General features: G+C 37.9%; 1 protein-coding gene across 9 annotated transcripts in view; it reads right to left on the minus strand.

Moving 5' to 3' along the window:
• kiaa1109 (KIAA1109 ortholog) overlaps positions 1 to 16,497 on the minus strand; it is a 388,609-nt gene that overhangs the window by 145,774 nt on the left and 226,338 nt on the right. For all 9 annotated transcript variants that reach the window (XM_039751238.1, XM_039751239.1, XM_039751244.1 and 6 more), the window contains exons 34-38: positions 7,996 to 8,123; positions 5,336 to 5,538; positions 4,848 to 5,045; positions 4,551 to 4,762; positions 1,061 to 1,212 (exon numbers count right to left, since the gene is read on the minus strand). In XM_039751238.1, the coding sequence (XP_039607172.1) occupies positions 1,061 to 1,212; positions 4,551 to 4,762; positions 4,848 to 5,045; positions 5,336 to 5,538; positions 7,996 to 8,123 (893 nt within the window). The remainder of the gene's footprint in view (positions 1 to 1,060; positions 1,213 to 4,550; positions 4,763 to 4,847; positions 5,046 to 5,335; positions 5,539 to 7,995; positions 8,124 to 16,497) is intronic.

Consider the following 16,497-nt stretch of genomic DNA (forward strand, 5'->3'; position numbering starts at 1 on the left):
AATATCTTTTACAGTTAGTAAAAACTTATACCTGGTGTTATACACTCAAATCAAATTTTTTTTTTATTATATTACAGTAATAATAATGATAATAATAATAATAATAATAATAGCAGCTCATTAAACAAAATGAAAAACAGCCAGAAGCGAACCTGCAATCTTTTGGTTATAAAGCAGCAGTTCTTACCCCTGCACCATCCAAGAAGACGTGTCAACTTTCTGCCAATTGACATTTGAGCTTGGGTTTTAAGTCACTGACAACAACAAGCAAATTGAATGATTTTTTTTCTTTAGTTATATTCTTGAATAAAAGGGCACGTGTTTATTTGATATTTGGACTAGTCTTCACATATTATACACTTTACATTATTATTACTATAAAATTTAAAAAGTTTGTTTTAGTTATGCGTTCAGCATTTCTTGCCTCGCATTTCCTGTCATTCAACATTTACCCAGATTGTTTTTGACACAGAACACAAATGAAATGCATGTATTTAAAATAACGATATATTATTTACTCCAGGCACTTCACACCCAGATAAACAGACTTGAGCTGGGAGAACATCAGCTGCGTTGATGGGGGATGGGAGAGCAAGCTGCTTGCTGCTTGTGCTGAAGAGGTCCAAAGAAATTTAAGGTGGCCCGGCATTACGACTTTTTTCGTAGGCTTCTGGGATTCTAGTGTCAAGAAGCTCCCCCAATCAGCAAGACGTAGTTTGGTGATTCTGGAGGGAGAAAGAACAGGAACAGTTGACACTGCTGGCATTAGACACAGAATTTTCTGACTACTCTGAAAGTAAGAGGGGATTTTCACTTGTGGGGCTCCAACACTGCACCACGCATTGGTGTTTATTTTCACACACACATAAAAAGTAATGCATGCAATTGTTATGAGCCTGCTTCATAAAAAAAAGTCACCTGTAAGAATGAAAAAAGATACTTGTATAATACTGATACTGAAGCCTTTAATCAACCTAAATTATAAGTTTAATAAAAATGGTAAATAGTGTTAAACCAGTACATAAATATATTTTTCTAATACATTTAAAATAGAAAGCACCTGGAAAAAGCCTGTGTAGGAGAGCGAACATTTGTTGGAGCTGCAAAACTAAACCAGATTTCTTTCATTGTAAGCTTCATGCTGCTAGAGTCTGGGGGAGGAGGCAAAAGTGGTAAATCCTTCTTCAAGTCATCAGATTCAACTCCTTCATCCTTTTTTAAAAAAAAAAAAAAAATAATAATAATAATAAACAAGCATTCTGCAATTTTTTGCAAATTTGTAAAATTTTGTTTTTTTTATTTTGTTTTATAGATTTATAATATTTGATCCTAAGTGTAGTAATGAAAAAGAAAATAATCTTCCCTCCTTGTCAAGAGTGCTTCACAGAGGGAATTTTAGGTCACTTTTAAATTTTCTAGCATCACTTTCACACTATAATATTTCACAATTTTGGCTATAATGAAATATTTGTAAAGCAATGATGCTGTACGTGTTAAACATTATAGAATGTAACACAGTTTCTGATTTAGGCCTTGTTCACACGGGCGTTAAGTTTTTGGATAAACGAACTTGCTCTGAACGCCCTAGACGCTTATGTTGCATTTTGCGTGGCGATCGATTGACTTCTACACCGGCGTTCGTTTGTCTCTGTCTAACGCCAGCCTGCAGCCCAAATTGTAGTTTGTGTGTTAACCTGTGGAGGCAGTGTCGGGAACTGGATATGAAAGCCCTTGTCGTTTTATTTGAGGTGCCTCCTTTCAATATGGACCATTTTGCTATGTTAGATATTAATCTTCTTGTTTTAAAAATACTGTAATACGCGCGTAGGGAGAGAAAAATTGCCGCCGCTACTGGGTTCATCCTCTGACTGCAAAACGTCGGGTTAAAGGAAGTTTTTTGTGCTTTATGAAGAAATGCGAAAATTTCCGCGCAAGTTTTTTAATTACTGTCGGATGTCGGTTTCCACTTTTGATTGTCTGCTGCAGCTGGTGCAATGCCACATTGCACGCCGATCAACCAATATGCGACTTGGTGTTAGCCCCGAAGAGAGACTACTTGTCACTTTGAGGTAAGGAAACAGTAGTCGAGTGTGCGCTTACACCAGTGTTATGCACTGAAATGCCCCCTCCTCCGGCGTAAAATAAACGCCAAGCAGAAAACGAACTAGAAGCGTTTCCTTGCGCTCGTTGGGTTTTGAACGGCAAGAAAAGCTGCATGCAACGCTTTTTGATGCCGTATAAACGCCAAGAGCCGGACAAACGCGACGCCACCAAAGCCCGTGTGAACACTCTCATTGACTCCTACGTAGAAAACACTCGGTGCTTGATCCGCTCACCGGACGCCACTGAACGCAAAAAACGCTCGATTTTAACGCCCGTGTGAACAAGGCCTTAATGTCAAATATAAGCACATATATAAAAATAAAATTTCTTAAATGATGAGAATTTTATATTTTATATTATAATATTAAATATTTAAGATTGATTCTTTTAAAGTCAATCAAGCCTAGCAGTGTTAATTATTATCGCCACCATTTGACTTATCTAATGTGACATACAAGATCAGAATATATTATAAGTGTGAATTAATTCACTGTGGCACTGTGCACTGCCTACTGCAAAAAATTATCTACTGAATATTCTTTTTCCCCCTAGATGCTCTATGTGCATTGGTGAGGCTTAGCAGAATGCACAGGCAGTTCAATATTTGGCAGTGGAGTGTACATACAGTAGATATTAACATTTGTTTTTCCTTTAAAACAGTAAAATGGCTTTTTATGAAAACAGGTGGAAAAAGGTAAGGAATACACTTATCCCAGAACATGAAATCTTTTCCTTTCTGATTGGGAAAGCAAGGCTTGGCTCTGTCAATCATGCTTGTGCAGCAATGCACACATCTATGAGTGTAGGGGTCATTTAAATAACCCACAGGCAAAGGTACTTGTTGAATTCCTCTCTCATTGGCACTGGAATGTGGCTTAAGATAGATGTTCTTTAAAACTAGGAGGGGATCCTTTAAATTGCACTTGATTTTTATGTATTGATAGGAATTAGACAATTAAATGTGGAAACCACCTAAATACACAGAAACCAATTATGGAATGACTAGGTTCAAGTTATACATTTTTAATTTTATCCTTTTAATAAAAAGGTATGATTCACCTTTGATTGTTTAGTTCATTAAATTTCATTGGTCTAGACTAGGGACTAGGTATGGGTATTAAAGCCGGTTCTCAACTCGTTAAGGTTAATTGGTGACACAGGAGGAAAAAACAGAATTCACTTGATTGAAATGTGTACAGATCAATTTGTTAGACCTTTAAAGCCTGTCCCTGTTTTTTTAGAGGTTTAAGGGATGTTACTAAACTTTCTTGGAAGCTTTGGTGCACTTACTATCAATTTCCTTTTCTAAGATTTACTTGATTCAGAGGATGGAGGAGAAGCCAGATAAAACATTTCTGAATGTAGCTTCATTAGGTACTCTTTTGTATTTTTTGCTAAATTAAGATTTTTATTATTATCCATCCATCCATTTTCCAACACGCTGAATCCGAACACAGGGTCACGGGGGTCTGCTGGAGCCAATCCCAGCCAACACAGGGCACAAGGCAGGAACCAATCCTGGGCAGGGTGCCAACCCACCGCAGGACACACACAAACACACCAAGCACACACTAGGGCCAATTTAGAATCGCCAATCCACATAACCGGCGTATCTTTGGACTGTGGGAGGAAACCGGAGCGCCCGGAGGAAACCCACACAGACACGGGGAGAACATGCAAACTCCACACAGGGAGGACCTGGGAAGCGAACCCGGTTCTCCTAACTGCGAGGCAGCAGCGCTACCACTGCGCCACCGTGCCGCCCTTTTGTTATTATAATTTTTGAAATTGCGCCACCGTGCCGCCCTTTTGTTATTATAATTTTTGAAATTAAAGTATTTTCGGAAGTTACTTTTTCTGGAGTGCTGTCCCCACATTGAGCTCACCTGTCATGCTGGTATCAACTACAAGTGAGCTGAGATTTTTTGCCTGGCTTGAGTCATCCATCTATTTACTCTCCTGTTCATTACAACTTTACCAGGAGCCATACAAACCCTAGAAGCACTGCACATAAGGCTAGAATGAATTCTCACATTTCTGCATACTCAGAGTACACTTACATCAGTGCTACTGACCATCTTTTTCACTGCCATCATTAGGTTCTGACCTGTTGTGAGTCACAAAGACTAATCTAAAATCCTTAGGGCAAGAGGAATTTTCATGCACTGCCTCTTAGTTATTGAATGCCTCCCCACCATCTAAGAATACTGCTAAGGCTATAAACATTTTTATAGAAACTTAAATAAAATTAAAATTTACAAGATTATCATGATATACTAAGAAATTAGAAAGCTAAAGAGAGCTAACATAACTAAAGTTAAAAACTAAACCTAAAAAAAGTTATAAGTAGATAAAGTATATAACACATCAGAATGTGGAACAAAACACAAATTCAAGTTTCTAGTGATCTATTACTCCATACCAATAGTGTCTTGTTCTTTTCTCACCTGTTCTTCAGATTCAGAATTGCCATTAGCATCTATTGAAGGACTCCCTCCTTCTTGTGGAAGGTTGTCCTCTGATACATCAGTGCTGTAGCCACTTCCAGAATGAGAGGCAGAAGACCCATTTGATTTTAACATGCCATTTTTTTCTGTGCCATCCGTTTTGCCCATTACACCAAAAGCACTATACAAAATTGCCCCTGACTGTCTTCCTCCTAAAGGAAAAGGACGTGGCAGTGTTAAAACGTACAAAAAGGGATTGAAAAAGGGATATTTGCTTGATTACATTTACTAATTTACCTTTTACTGTCAAGTTTTCAATGCCACACTCAAACATAATCCATCCCCATTTCTCCAGACTGATAGTTGTTCGACTTAAATCAGCATTTCCCTGAATATCAGTCTCATCCACAAAGCAAAATTCATCCAGTTCCTCAAGAGTAAAAAGCACTTTTGACTTCTCAAAAGGTATTGCAGTGATTGCACCTGTTCCAATATCTTCAAAAACAAGAAAATAAAACTTACACAATATAGAATTTTGAAGATGATTAAAAGCAGATGAATGTTGAAATTCAAAGGTCTACATTTTTTTAGGTTTACAGTCTACTGATTTTGCTTTTAATATTGTTTGAGATATATTAATTTATATCAGGCAAAAATACTTGGATTTTGTTAAACTCCACTAATGTGTACTTGCGTAAGGTTGGTAGGAGCTGCCATAAGAAGCAGTCTTTTAAAATCCACAGATTATATAAATGTGTAACAAAAAAAAAACAAAAAACAAATACCTGATGTGTCAAGACCCCTTAGCTGCCCATGAATACGATGTATATTAAGTTTGGCAGCAATCTCCTTTCCTTTCTCAATCCCTGCATTGGATCTCAAAGAACCAGAGGACTGGGGCTGCATTTTAGTAGCAGCTGCATATTTTTCAAATGTAACAGAAGTTCTTCCATGTTCTGCAGTATTTGGTCCTTCTTCTACAACACCCCTGAAATGAAAAAATGTAAAATTATTTATTAAGAAACTTTAATGTTAGGTACATGGAATTTGAAAATATCAACAGAAACATATAACATAAAGGCAACAGAAAGAAACCAGACCAAGAAAGTCTTTGGATGAATAAGTAATTTATAATAAAGTCTGGTAGTGCTGGTTTTCACTGACATAAGTTGTTTGCCAAATGGAAGAAAAGTGAAAATAGCATGGCTAAGGTAAAAGTCAGAAAATACCTATATCTGCAATGTAGAGGTGCCACAATGACTTTAAAAGCAGTGCAAACCATGGTCTTAGGCTGTTTCCTGACATTTTTAGACATTCTGTCATACCAAACATGGGTTACATTTTTGCTAGAATTGGAGGGACAACCTTCTTCAATTACAGATCTGGAAAAAAATGTGTATTGCTTCCAGCGACATGCCATATCATGGTGCACAGGAATTTAAATATTATGCACTATTTATAACACCTGGACATTAATGAGTACAAGAAGGATATTTATTTGTCTCCAGTTCTTTGATAGTATTAACATTTAATTTCAGAATATTTAGACTACACCAGTTAACCAATACTCCTAATACATTTTGGTATGTAAACTCATTTTAACTTGTACTTTTACATAAAAAATACAAATATTTTTTGTATGTTGCAGAAACTCTAAGGGCATGTAGCCAATGATAAGACCAACTTACTTTTTTGTACTATATAATAGACTAGCAAAATACCCATGCATCGCAGCAGAGAAGTAGTGTGTTAAAGAAGTTATGAAAATGAAAAGGAAACATTTTAAAAATAACGTAACATGATTGTCAATGTAATTGTTTTGTCACTGTTATGAGTGTTGCTGTCATCAAGGATTTGATTATCATTATTTCTTTTAATTAGGTTCGTATCTGGAGGACATGTTGTGTTCAAGTTATATTCTGTGTTTGTCAACCGTTGTAAAGATAACAGGTGTTCACTACCCAAATCAGTACTCGTGAATCTAAGATGTTTAACAGGCATTCCCAGTATTAACTTGTGGATCTGCCTGCAAGTATTTAGCGACAGCGTCTCTATGAACTTATGGATTTGCCTGCGAGTATTTAGCGGCAGTGTCTCTATGAACTTGTGGATTTGCCTGCGAGTGTTTGGCGACAGCATGTCTATTAACTTGTGGATTTTTCTGCGAGTATTTGGCGGCAGCGTCACAAAGTTGTTTCTGTCCAGCTGCATCAGAAAATGTACCACGTCATCTGACACGCCTCCTTTTTAAGTTTTTCTCACAACTTGGATTGCTGCTGTCATAATCGGTTTGAGTTTCATGGTTTGCTTCAATTACGTTAGTATTTGCAGGACTTGTTGTGTTGAAGTGACATTCGGCATCTGTCAAGCGTTGTAAGCATACAACTGGTTTCATCGATAACTTCGCATCCAGCTTTTGAGAGTTTAAACATTCATAAACAACAAAATGTCCACTACTCAAATCGTTACCTGGAAATCTAAGATGTTTAAGAGGCATTGGCGGTTCTCCAAAGGTGTAAAATATTTGGCCATTTCGGTACACTTGAAAGCGACAACCAAACAATTCAGCGGCAGCCATCAACTCGCATGCAGAACAATAGGTGAAGGGCTTAAGCATTTCACACTTATAGCGTTGCTGTGTAGTATAATTATCTCCTGCACCATCATCAGTCCACACCTTGAACCTGTCCCAGTCATTCAATACATAAGACACAATGTTCCTCCGGATATCAAGAGTGAGCCTAATATAGTCGTGCAATATATAACACATAGAATGGAAAAGGTAGGCAGCATCTCCGGGCATGGAAACCACTCGGAAAGTGACAGTTCTTTGATAGATGGTGATCACCTTGATAGACATTTTAATGGGGGCATGGTTGGAACGGTAAAGGAAATGGGTACCTGAACAATAAACTAAGTCTAAAATACCTACACAATAACTATAATTATAATAAACGAACAATAAAACAGCGGAGAAGCCATGGATTAACTAAAAAGGCTGCAGTTATCAGCAGGAAGACATGAATACCGTGGCGAAGCAAGGAAGGGAATAAAGAGACCGGAGCGACGGACGGCCTTATATGGGCAGGCAGCCAATTACGTGGGAGGCGTGTGGATGGGGGACGCAATATAGGCAGGCAGCCAACTACGTGGGAGGCATGGGGATGGGGGACGCAATGCCGCCTTACACAGCGACCGAGCTACAGTCTATGGACGTATATACTGTATGTACGCAAGTAGGATTCAGTTATGACTGTTACGCGTAGAATTCCAAAATGAAACCTGATTAGCTTTTGTAAGTAACCTGTAAGGAATGAGCCTGCCAAATTTCAGCCTTCTATCTACAAGGGAAGTTGGAGAATTAGTGATGAGTGAGTCAGTGAGGGCTTTTCCTTTTATTAGTATAGATAAATTAATTATAACATGTTAGGGAAAAAGCTTTTACCTGTTCATGCGAACTTGAGTAGCTATCCTATCAAAACATAATGCGACCAAGGAAACATGGGTCACATTTTTGCTAGAATTGGAGGGACAACCTTCTTCAACCGAAGCTTGCAGCAGGCAGAGATTCATCTGTAAAAAAACAAAGATTTACTTACTGAACTACAGTAATACAGCATTAAGCATAACAATAAGAGAGCACATAATATACAATAAATGTAATTCATAAATGAATAAAAAAATTGTTCAGGGCACCTCCTGTATAGCCATAATAGATTACTCACAACTACCTGAAACCAAAAATAATGAAATGATTTAAATACTGAAACAGTGTATATTGCAGATTTACTCCGTCATTTCTGGTCATTGTCTTGTATATCACCAAACTTCTGTTAAGCTTCAGATGATCCCTACTAATCCCAACAGATTTTATTATTTTTTCTCCAGCCGTCTGGAGTTTTTTTGTTTTTTCTGTCCCCCTGGCCATTGAACCTTACTCTTATTCAATGTTAATTAATGTTGATTTATTTTGTTTTCTTATTGTGTCTTTTATTTTTCTATTCTTTATTATGTAAAGCAATTTGAGCTACTGTTTGTATGAAAATGTGCTATATAAATAAATGTTGTTGTTGTTGATGATGGACTGCTACCATGACATTCTCCTCCAAAATATCTTGATAAACTTTTAAACTCATTGCTCCTTCAATGACAATAAGCCGTTCAAGCAAGCCCAAACGATGACACTCACTTCACCATGTCAGTACTGGTATGCTGTGTATTCCACCCTATATACAGCATTGTGCACCTCTGCCAAAGAGTTTGATTTTTGTTTCATTTGTGCACAGTGCAGAACAACAATGTGGTCTTTAGAAAAAATGAGAGGCAGAAGTAGTAATGTTTCTATTGGACAGAAGTCTTTTCCTCCATTGTATTTTTCAATTAACACTGCTTTTGATCAGAGTTATCTTATCTTTTTTATACACAATCATACAATAGAATTTGTATAGTTCAAGAAATTTCTGCAGGTTATTTGCTGTTATCCCACGGATCTTTACACCTCCTGATGTACTACATGCTACAAACTTGCTGATTGTTGCAGGATGCCCACTCTTAAGAGAGTTAAGCAATAGTACTGAATTTCCTCAGTTTGCAGACAGTTTAAAAATAATATGTCTTAGTGTGGATTGGTTCATGCCCAGGCCTTAAGAAATTACTTTCCTGTCTTCTCCACCCTTATACAGGAATATAATTTTTCTTTTAAGTCCTTCCAATGCTTCTTTTCAACAGGATATGATTTACAAGAACACATATTTCTTATACTAATTTCTTGAGAATTATAGATTCTTACAGTAACCAATCTTGTGTGCTTTTTTATTAAATTAAATACATTTCAGTAAGCATGTTCAATACTTATTCCCTGTGTTACTCCACTTTATTACACATAACCTAATTTATGGACTTACTTGTTTTGATTTCTTTGTACGTGTGGATTACTTGGGATGTTACCAACATCTGGAGAAAATTTCATGTCAATAGCCCCATTAGAAATATATTTACTGAGTAAAACATTAACGCTTATTTTCCCCACTGTATATACATAAATACATACATACAGTGGTGTGAAAAACTATTTGCCCCCTTCCTGATTTCTTATTCTTTTGCATGTTTGTCACACAAAATGTTTCTGATCATCAAACACATTTAACCATTAGTCAAATATAACACAAATAAACACAAAATGCAGTTTTTAAATGATGGTTTTTATTATTTAGGGAGAAAAAAAAATCCAAACCTACATGGCCCTGTGTGAAAAAGTAATTGCCCCCTGAACCTAATAACTGGTTGGGCCACCCTTAGCAGCAATAACTGCAATCAAGCGTTTGCGATAACTTGCAGTGAGTCTTTTACAGAGCTCTGGAGGAATTTTGGCCCACTCATCTTTGCAGAATTGTTGTAATTCAGCTTTATTTGATGGTTTTCTAGCATGAACCGCCTTTTTAAGGTCATGCCATAGCATCTCAATTGGATTCAGGTCAGGACTTTGACTAGGCCACTCCAAAGTCTTCATTTTGTTTTTCTTCAGCCATTCAGAGGTGGATTTGCTAGAGTGTTTTGGGTCATTGTCCTGTTGCAGCACCCAAGATCGCTTCAGCTTGAGTTGACGAACAGATGGCCGGACATTCTCCTTCAGGATTTTTTGGCAGACAGTAGAATTCATGGTTCCATCTATCACAGCAAGCCTTCCAGGTCCTGAAGCAGCAGAACAACCCCAGACCATCACACTACCACCACCATATTTTACTGTTGGTATGATGTTCTTTTTCTGAAATGCTGTGTTCCTTTTATGCCAGATGTAACGGGACATTTGCGGATCAGCGAGCGGATCCGCGCCCGGAAGCAGAGAGCGGAAGCAGCGAGCGGAAGCAGAGAGCGGCGGCGTCTCCCACAGGCACGTAGCCCTTCGAAAGCACCCGAGCAAGTTCACCTGAGGTAAAGCCGGCAGCTGACCAGTAGAAATAACCAGCAGTGAGAAATTAAAGTCGATCGCTCAGCGGGTGGTGGAAACTTAAAGCGGCGGTGATTCAGCTGAACACGGAAAGCGCGAAGCACCTATAAAACGGCAAAGATGACTTCAACATTTAATGTAAGTTCTATCTGCTCTCTGCCCATCGAGGGCATGTTTATATGTTGTGTGTCCTGCAGTATGTACAGTTCAGGTTTTCCGCCGACAGTGCAGATAGCTTCACCTGCCAAAAATGTTTAGTTAATTTAGAGTTGGTCGGGAAAATACGCGAATTGGAGGACCGCGTTAGGAATCTGATAGCGATTAGGCAAACCGAAAATTGGATCGACTCGGTTTGTTTAGACAATTCGGCTACATCTGATTCGCTTCAGTCTCTCCAGGTCCCACTGTAGTCAGTGCGAGGCCGAAATCAGCAGCACCAATTCAGCCACAGGGCGAGTGGGTAACAGTAAGACGGGGGTCTAAGAATCCAGCACCCAGGTCACCAATTCGGACCCAGAACAGGTTCTCAGCTCTCCGCAGCGCGTCTGTGGAAACTGAGAATAATAAAGTGCTCATAATTGGCGATTCCATAGTGCGGAATGTTAGAATTCCAAACTATGTTAAACCAGCAGTTAATGTTAAGTGCCTTGCAGGGGCCAAGATTTCTGGCATAAAGGCCGCATTGGACCGTGTTGCCGACGATGAAGTATCTACCTTATTGCTGCATGTCGGCACTAATGATATTTATTTACAGCAATCTGAGGTATTAAAGCGAACTTCATCTCTCTATGCACCAAAGCTAAAACAAAATGTCGGAATTTAATTGTATCTGGTCCCTTACCAAGATTATATAGAGGGATGTGATTTATAGCAGATTGCATTCCTTTCACTGCTGGCTAGAAACCTGGTGTGCAAATAAAAGCATAGCATTTGTGAACAATTGGGATGATTTTTGGGAAAGGCCTGGATTTTTCAGAAGAGATGGTCTTCATCCTAACTGGAGGGATCTTATGTATTATCCCAAAATATGGCAGCAAAACTGCCTGGTTGACTGATTAGAGCACCATCCAGGCCGCAGTCATGTGATCTTAAATCACAGGCTGTTCTTTATCCCACCTGTTATTTTCCTGAAGCTGTTACCCATAATCCCTGTTGTGGGGCATCCAGTAAATTTAGTCTTGATACAAACCATAAATTAATTGATAACCAAAAATAAGGTGTATAATTAGACCAAGGGATAAAACCAGACACTCCACCAGGGGCATCTGTAATAGAAATTTAATTCAAATTAAAACAAAAATATATCAGCAGTTCAGAAAGAACCATGCAGTTTTAAATGCTGTTTATTGAACATTCGCTCTCTTGGCACTAAAGCTGTTTTGGTAAATGATATAATATTAAGTACAAAATCTGATCTGTGTCTTCTTACTGAAACCTGGCTTAGTAAATGTGACACTGTTCCCTAGCTGAGGCGTCACCAGATGGATACTCGTTCCTTCATAAGTCTAGAGATTCTGGTCGAGGAGGAGGCCTTGGAATAATTCATTGTAACAAAATGCAAATCACTCCTAAAAATTTAGGCAACTTTACATCCTTTGAGGCATTCATTTTAAATATTAAAACAGATTCCAACACAATTATAGTGCTAGTCTACAGACCACCAGGGCCATATTCATTGTTCATGACTGAATTTAGCAACCTTCTGTCTGATTTGGCTATAAATTATGATCACGTAGTTCTGATGGGGATTTTAATGTACACATTGATGTGGAAACTGACACTTTTAGCAAATGTTTTACTTATTTGTTAAATTCAGTAGGATTTTGTCAGATTGTCAAAGGTCCAACTCATAATCATAACCATACATTAGATTTAATTATAACTTACAAAGTTGAAATTCAAAATTTAAATATTACTCCATTAAATGTAGTTATTTCCGATCACTTCTTAATTACATTTGATTTAGTTCTGCCCATGCCAGCACTCGCAGATTAAAACAAAGACAGTGCGACATCTAGATTGTAATTCTGCTTCAAAATTTATAGATACCTTGAGTAAGTCGAGTGTAATTGTGGAAAACCATTTAGATCAGTTAACATCAAATGTAAACGTGGAAAACAATTTAGATCAGCTAATATCACATTATAATGTGACCTTGAGAGATGCTCTGGACACAGTGGCTCCCCTAAAACAAAAGTGATCAAAGCACATAGAAACTCTCCCTGGTTTAATGAAAACACTCGAGCTCTTAAATTAGAGTGTCGAAAACTGGAGCGCAGATGGAGAACAACAAAGCTACATGTCTTTCAAATTGCATGGACAGAGAGTGTAATAAATATAAAAAGCCCTCTTTAAAGCTCGCTCAGAATACTATTCTACATTAATAGATAGCAATAATAAAAATCCTAGGGTACTTTTAGAGCAGTGGCTAAATTAACAAATGGGAATTCAGATCAACAGTGCAAAATACCAACAGATATTAGCAGTACAGACTTTATGAACTTCTTCAATGAGAAAATTAAAAATATAAGATCCCAGATCTCAGCATCACAGTACAAACCAAATACTAGCTTAGCAGACCCTGCACATTGCATTCAGCACTTTAATAATTTTAATCCTGTAACTCACCAGGAAGTCTTAACTTTAATTACTAAAATGAAGCCCACTACTTGTTCCCTAGATCCAGTGCCAACAAAACTAGTAAAAGTGCAATGGATGTTCTTGCAGCCTATTCTAACATTATCAATAGTTCATTACTGCATGGCACAGTACCTGATGCACTAAAAGTGTCAGTCATTAAACCTTTACTTAAAAAGTCAGACCTAGACCCACACATACTAAATAACTATAGGCCTATTTCAAATTTACCATTTCTCTCTAAAATACTAGAAAAGTAGTCGCCAGTCAGCTTCAGTCACACCTTACGCATTACAATTTATTTGAGAAATTCCAGTCTGGCTTTCGCACTGGTCATAGTACAGAAACGGCACTAACACGGGTTGTAAATGACATTCTGATATCCTCTGATGAAGGAAATTCCACTGTAATTATGTTGTTGGACTTAAGTGCAGCATTTGACACCATTGACCATTCTATTTTACTGCACAGGCTAGAAAACGATGTTGGGCTTACAGGCCCGTGCTCGCTTGGTTCAGTTCTTATTTATCAAATCGATTCCAGTATGTACAGAAATGTGCAGACAGTACTCCATCATTATACACAGAAGTTCAATATGGTGTCCGCAGGGCTCAGTACTGGGACCTTTACTGTTTTCACTTTACATGCTTCCACTGGGATCTCTCATTAGGAAACATAATGTTAATTTTCACTGTATGCAGATGACACCCAGTTATACCTTTCATTTAAATCAAATGAAGTTTCTCCGATGTTGTCTTTAATTAGTTGTGTTAGTGAATTAAAGGAATGGATGAATGAGAACTACTTGTCTTTAAATACAGATAAAACAGAGATGTTAATTGTTGGAGGGAATGACGCTGATCACAGCAATATTTTGTCGTCATTTAACTCAGTTGGAATCCCAATTAATTTTACTGAATCAGCCCGCAATCTAGGAGTTATCTTTGACTCTAGCATGTCATTTAAAGCATATTACAAAGTCGTCCAAAACATGTTTTTCCATCTTAAAAATGTTAGGAAATTAAGGCTTTCTAAATAAACAGGATTGTGAGAAATTAATTCATGCATTTATCTCTAGTAGGATTGACTACTGCAATGCGGTGTTCACTGGCTGTTCAAACTGTTCTCTATACAGCCTCCAGTTAATCCAAAATGCGCTGCAAGAATTATTACAAGAACAAGAAAATATGAACACATAACCCCAGTTCTTAAATCTTTACACTGGCTCCCAGTTAAGTTTAGGGCAGATTTCAAAATCCTCCTTTTAACATATAAAGCATTAAATGGCCAAGGTCCGCTTACTTGTCTGAACTTATCATGACTTACAAACCTGAGCACATTAAGATCTCAAGATGCCGGTCTGCTTAGGATTCCAAGGATTAATAAAATAACAGTGGGAGGTCGAGCTTTTAGTTACAGGGCCCCTAAACTGTGGAATGGTCTTCCTGCTTCCATAAGAGATGCCCCTTCAGTCTCAGCCTTTAAATCCCGGCTGAAGACTCACTACTTCAGTTTAGCATATCCTGACTAGAGCTGCTGATTAACTGTACATACTGCATCTCTGTTGTTAGTCATTAGCACTATAACATAAGTAACATGATAATTATATTTGAATACTAACCCTCACCTATTCTGTTTCTTTTCTCGGTACCCAAATGTGGCATTGGTGCCACGCCCACCTGCCAAGTTGTTTGCCTGCCTATGGTAAAGTCATCCCTGATGGAGGATCACAGGAATCATGGGAAAGAGGGTCCTTTCATCGAGCAACGTTTCAGCCGTGGCATGGCCAAATGGGGAGGCAGCTAGATGGATGAGATCTCCAGGACTCTAAAAATATCCAAACCTAATTATGTCATATCATCTACTGTTAAACCGTACTTCTAAAATTTTTATTATTATGCTGTCTTAAGGAATTGTTCTGTTCTGTATATTGTATTGTATTGACCCCTACTTTTGACACCCACTGCACGCCCAACCTACCTGGAAAGGGGTCTCTCTTTGAACTGCCTTTCCGAGGTTTCTTCCATTTTTCCCTACAAGGTTTTATTGGGAGTTTTTCCTTGTCTTCTCAGAGAGTCAAGGCTGGGGGGCTGTCAAAAGGCAGGGCCTGTTAAAGCCCATTGCGGCACTTCCTGTGTGATTTTGGGCTATACAAAAATAAACTGTATTGTATTGTATTGTATTTGCCTTCCAAAAAGTTCAACTTTTGTCTCATCAGTCCACAAAGTATTTTCCCAAAAGTCTTGGCAATCATTGAGATGTTTCTTAGAAAAACTGAGACGAGCCCTAATGTTCTTTTTGCTTAACAGTGGTTTGCGTCTTGGAAATCTGCCATTCAGGCCGTTTTTGCCCAGTCTCTTTCTTATGGTGGAGTCGTGAACACTGACCTTAATTGAGGCAAGTGAGGCCTGCAGTTCTTTAGACGTTGTCCTGGGGTCTTTGTGACCTCTCAAATGAGTCGTCTCTGTGCTCTTGGGGTAATTTTGGTCGGCCGGCCACTCCTGGGAAGGTTCACCACTGTTCCATGTTTTTGCCATTTGTGGATAATGGCTCTCACTGTGGTTCGCTGGAGTCCCAAAGCTTTAGAAATGGCTTTATAACCTTTACCAGACTGATAGATCTCAATTACTTCTGTTCTCATTTGTTCCTGAATTTCTTTGGATCTTGGCATGATGTCTAGCTTTTGAGGTGCTTTTGGTCTACTTCTCTGTGTCAGGCAGCTCCTATTTAAGTGATTTCTTGATTGAAACAGGTGTGGCAGTAATCAGGCCTGGGGTGGCTACGGAAATTGAACTCAGGTGTGATACACCACAGTTAGGTTATTTTTAACAAGGGGCAATTACTTTTCACACAGGGCAATGTAGGTTTGGATTTTTTCTCCCTAAATAATAAAAACCATCATTTAAAAACTGCATTTTGTGTTTACTTGTGTTATATTTGACTAATGGTTAAATGTGTTTGATCATCAGAAACATTTTGTGTGACAAACATGCAAAAGAATAAGAAATCAGGAAGGGGGCAAATAGTTTTTCACACCACTGTACATAAATAAATAAATAATTCTGCACGATATGATGAAAAAAGCCAGGCAATGATACAAAATTAAATATTTAAAAATTTAAACTAGTGAATAAATCAGTATGAAATAATACTTACTCTATTTCACTTGAGTACACAACCAATCATGTGTTCATCCCTTAAATGGCTAATTTTATTTTTACATATATAGAAATTCTGATACATTTAATTATTCAATGTGCTATTTATACTCCTTAATTAAGTAATTTTTTATATATTAGTTCCTCATAGTAATGCAGCACTGTTTGAAAAATGTTTCAGACAATTTAAGAATTAACCTTTCAT

This window comes from Polypterus senegalus, chromosome 4, assembly GCF_016835505.1.
Source record: "Polypterus senegalus isolate Bchr_013 chromosome 4, ASM1683550v1, whole genome shotgun sequence".
NCBI classification, from domain to species: Eukaryota; Metazoa; Chordata; class Cladistia; order Polypteriformes; family Polypteridae; genus Polypterus; species Polypterus senegalus.